Here is a 1,856-nt window from a genome sequence, read left to right as displayed (position 1 = left end):
CTTCATGAGCCTTCGTAGACAAGATGGTGGTGCGAGATGGCTGGACGACCCGCGACCATGGAGATATAAACAGCTTTTTATAAGGTAAAAATAATAAAACAAGGTCTTTGTCTGCAATGATTAGACACGTTTTTTGTTATTGTCATTAGTGATTATCTCAATTTCGGCTAAAAGAATTGACAAAATCCTACACACTGTGCCTTTAAATCAGTGTTTGTTTCCCTACAGTCCGTGGTCCAACCAAAGGGGAATGGACTGCAACATCCATTCTAATAAAGTAGATCACACTGGCTCATAGAAAGAGGCTGAACATGTCAAACGACATTGTGACACAAAATGCTACGTTCAGTGTCATTCACGGYTCAGCTAAAGTGACTCAAGTGTTTAAATTGGCAACAAAAAGAACTGAGACAGGCATGAATGCTGGCAGAGGTTTGGTGCTCACGTCGTACCTGAGGAAACCTGCGGCAGACTTCTTTTGTGCACACGTCAAAATGAGTATGAAGTGACCACCAGGCATGATGCTGTTTTGAACTCCTACTAAAAATAATTTGGTAAAAAAAAAATCTCCCTAATTAATTTGTTTTTCTTGAACAAGACAAAACACCAACAAAGACCCTATAACATCTCCCTTTAGTTTGTCCCCTAAATTATGGTGTTTTTGGCATAAATGGCAACCACTTTTTTCCTGTACTAAGTGATTGTTGCTGAGCAATAAAGTGTTAATGATTCTTATTTTCATGACATTACGGTAATAAAAACATTTTTAAAATAATTATTGCACATTTCTGTCCAAAATGTCAAAAAGAGAGAAAACTTGAAAGCAGKTCATGTTTTCAGTCATGAGTAAGGATGTTGGAACCTCTGCAGAGACAAAACAGAATAAAAACATTAATTTAMTGCTACAAATATACTGTATATATTGACTGGTGTGTTGATATTTCAGTGCACACCTGTAAGAAGTGCAGATTGTCTTCAGTCTGTGAAAGGTGCTCCAKTTGGGTGTTTCTCTCCTGCAGCTCACAGAGTTCTCCTTCCAGCTGCTCGATCAGCTTTTTATTTTGCGTCCACGACGATGCTTGTGGGTTTTCTCCACCGAGCTCTTCAGACCGCTTCATTTCGTGAACTTTACTCCACCTGTTGTGAATTTCTTGCTGAAGTTTACTCCGCCTGCGCTTCAGTATGCTCTGTGTGCAGAGAACAGAAAATACAAGTGTGTTGAAATCATGAAATCCTGTCTTTTACAACCAATGAGACCTTTGAGCCACATTCATAAAAGTTTCACTTCCTCTACGMAAGTGTCAACTTTGAAGTAATGTTCTGCCAAACATGTAAACATCTGCCATATCAGTTGTGATTATGTCTGAGGAAAACTGCAGTCACAGWTTATGGAGTATGGAGAAAGAGGCAAAAGTCTGCATCCGGTTTAGGCTAATGGCTAACCAAACGAAATTTTCAGGCTTATAACAAAATCTCTAAAAAGTGTACATATCAGTGTGAAAGAACACAATATTAGCTAATGTTAGCTACAGTTTTAGACAATCTGTGACTATGATGAAGACACCAAGGCTGCTGAATGTATCAGGGTGTCTGGTCAAATATAGCCCTGATAATTCTCAGTGGCTGGACTGCCAGCAGCCTCGGCACATACAGTCCTCTGCCCATTTTCATCCACACCAGTTGTGCCTCAATTCAAGGGTTGTAGCCCCCGTAGACTGCGGCTCATGGAAGCCGCACTCTTTAAAGTCCGGGTAGGCTGAATATACACTCACCGGCCACTTTATTAGGTACACCTGTCCAACTGCTCGTTAACACTTAATTTCTAATCAGCCAATCACATGGCGGCAACTCAGTGC

General features: G+C 40.5%; 1 protein-coding gene across 2 annotated transcripts in view; it reads right to left on the bottom strand.

The window, feature by feature from the left end:
- Window positions 1–151: 151 nt before the first annotated feature.
- Window positions 152–1,856, bottom strand: part of LOC106527701 (tripartite motif-containing protein 47) — an 11,317-nt gene continuing 9,612 nt past the window's right edge. For both annotated transcript variants that reach the window (XM_014022684.1, XM_014022683.1), the window contains exons 3-4: window positions 954–1,187; window positions 152–864 (exon numbers count right to left, since the gene is read on the bottom strand). In XM_014022684.1, the coding sequence (XP_013878138.1) occupies window positions 841–864; window positions 954–1,187 (258 nt within the window). In that variant the 3' untranslated portion in view covers window positions 152–840. The remainder of the gene's footprint in view (window positions 865–953; window positions 1,188–1,856) is intronic.

The sequence above is a fragment of the Austrofundulus limnaeus genome, unplaced genomic scaffold (assembly GCF_001266775.1).
Source record: "Austrofundulus limnaeus strain Quisiro unplaced genomic scaffold, Austrofundulus_limnaeus-1.0 Scaffold338, whole genome shotgun sequence".
NCBI classification, from domain to species: Eukaryota; Metazoa; Chordata; class Actinopteri; order Cyprinodontiformes; family Rivulidae; genus Austrofundulus; species Austrofundulus limnaeus.
Note: the sequence above shows the minus strand (reverse complement) of the source record. Positions and strands in the feature narration are given on the sequence as shown.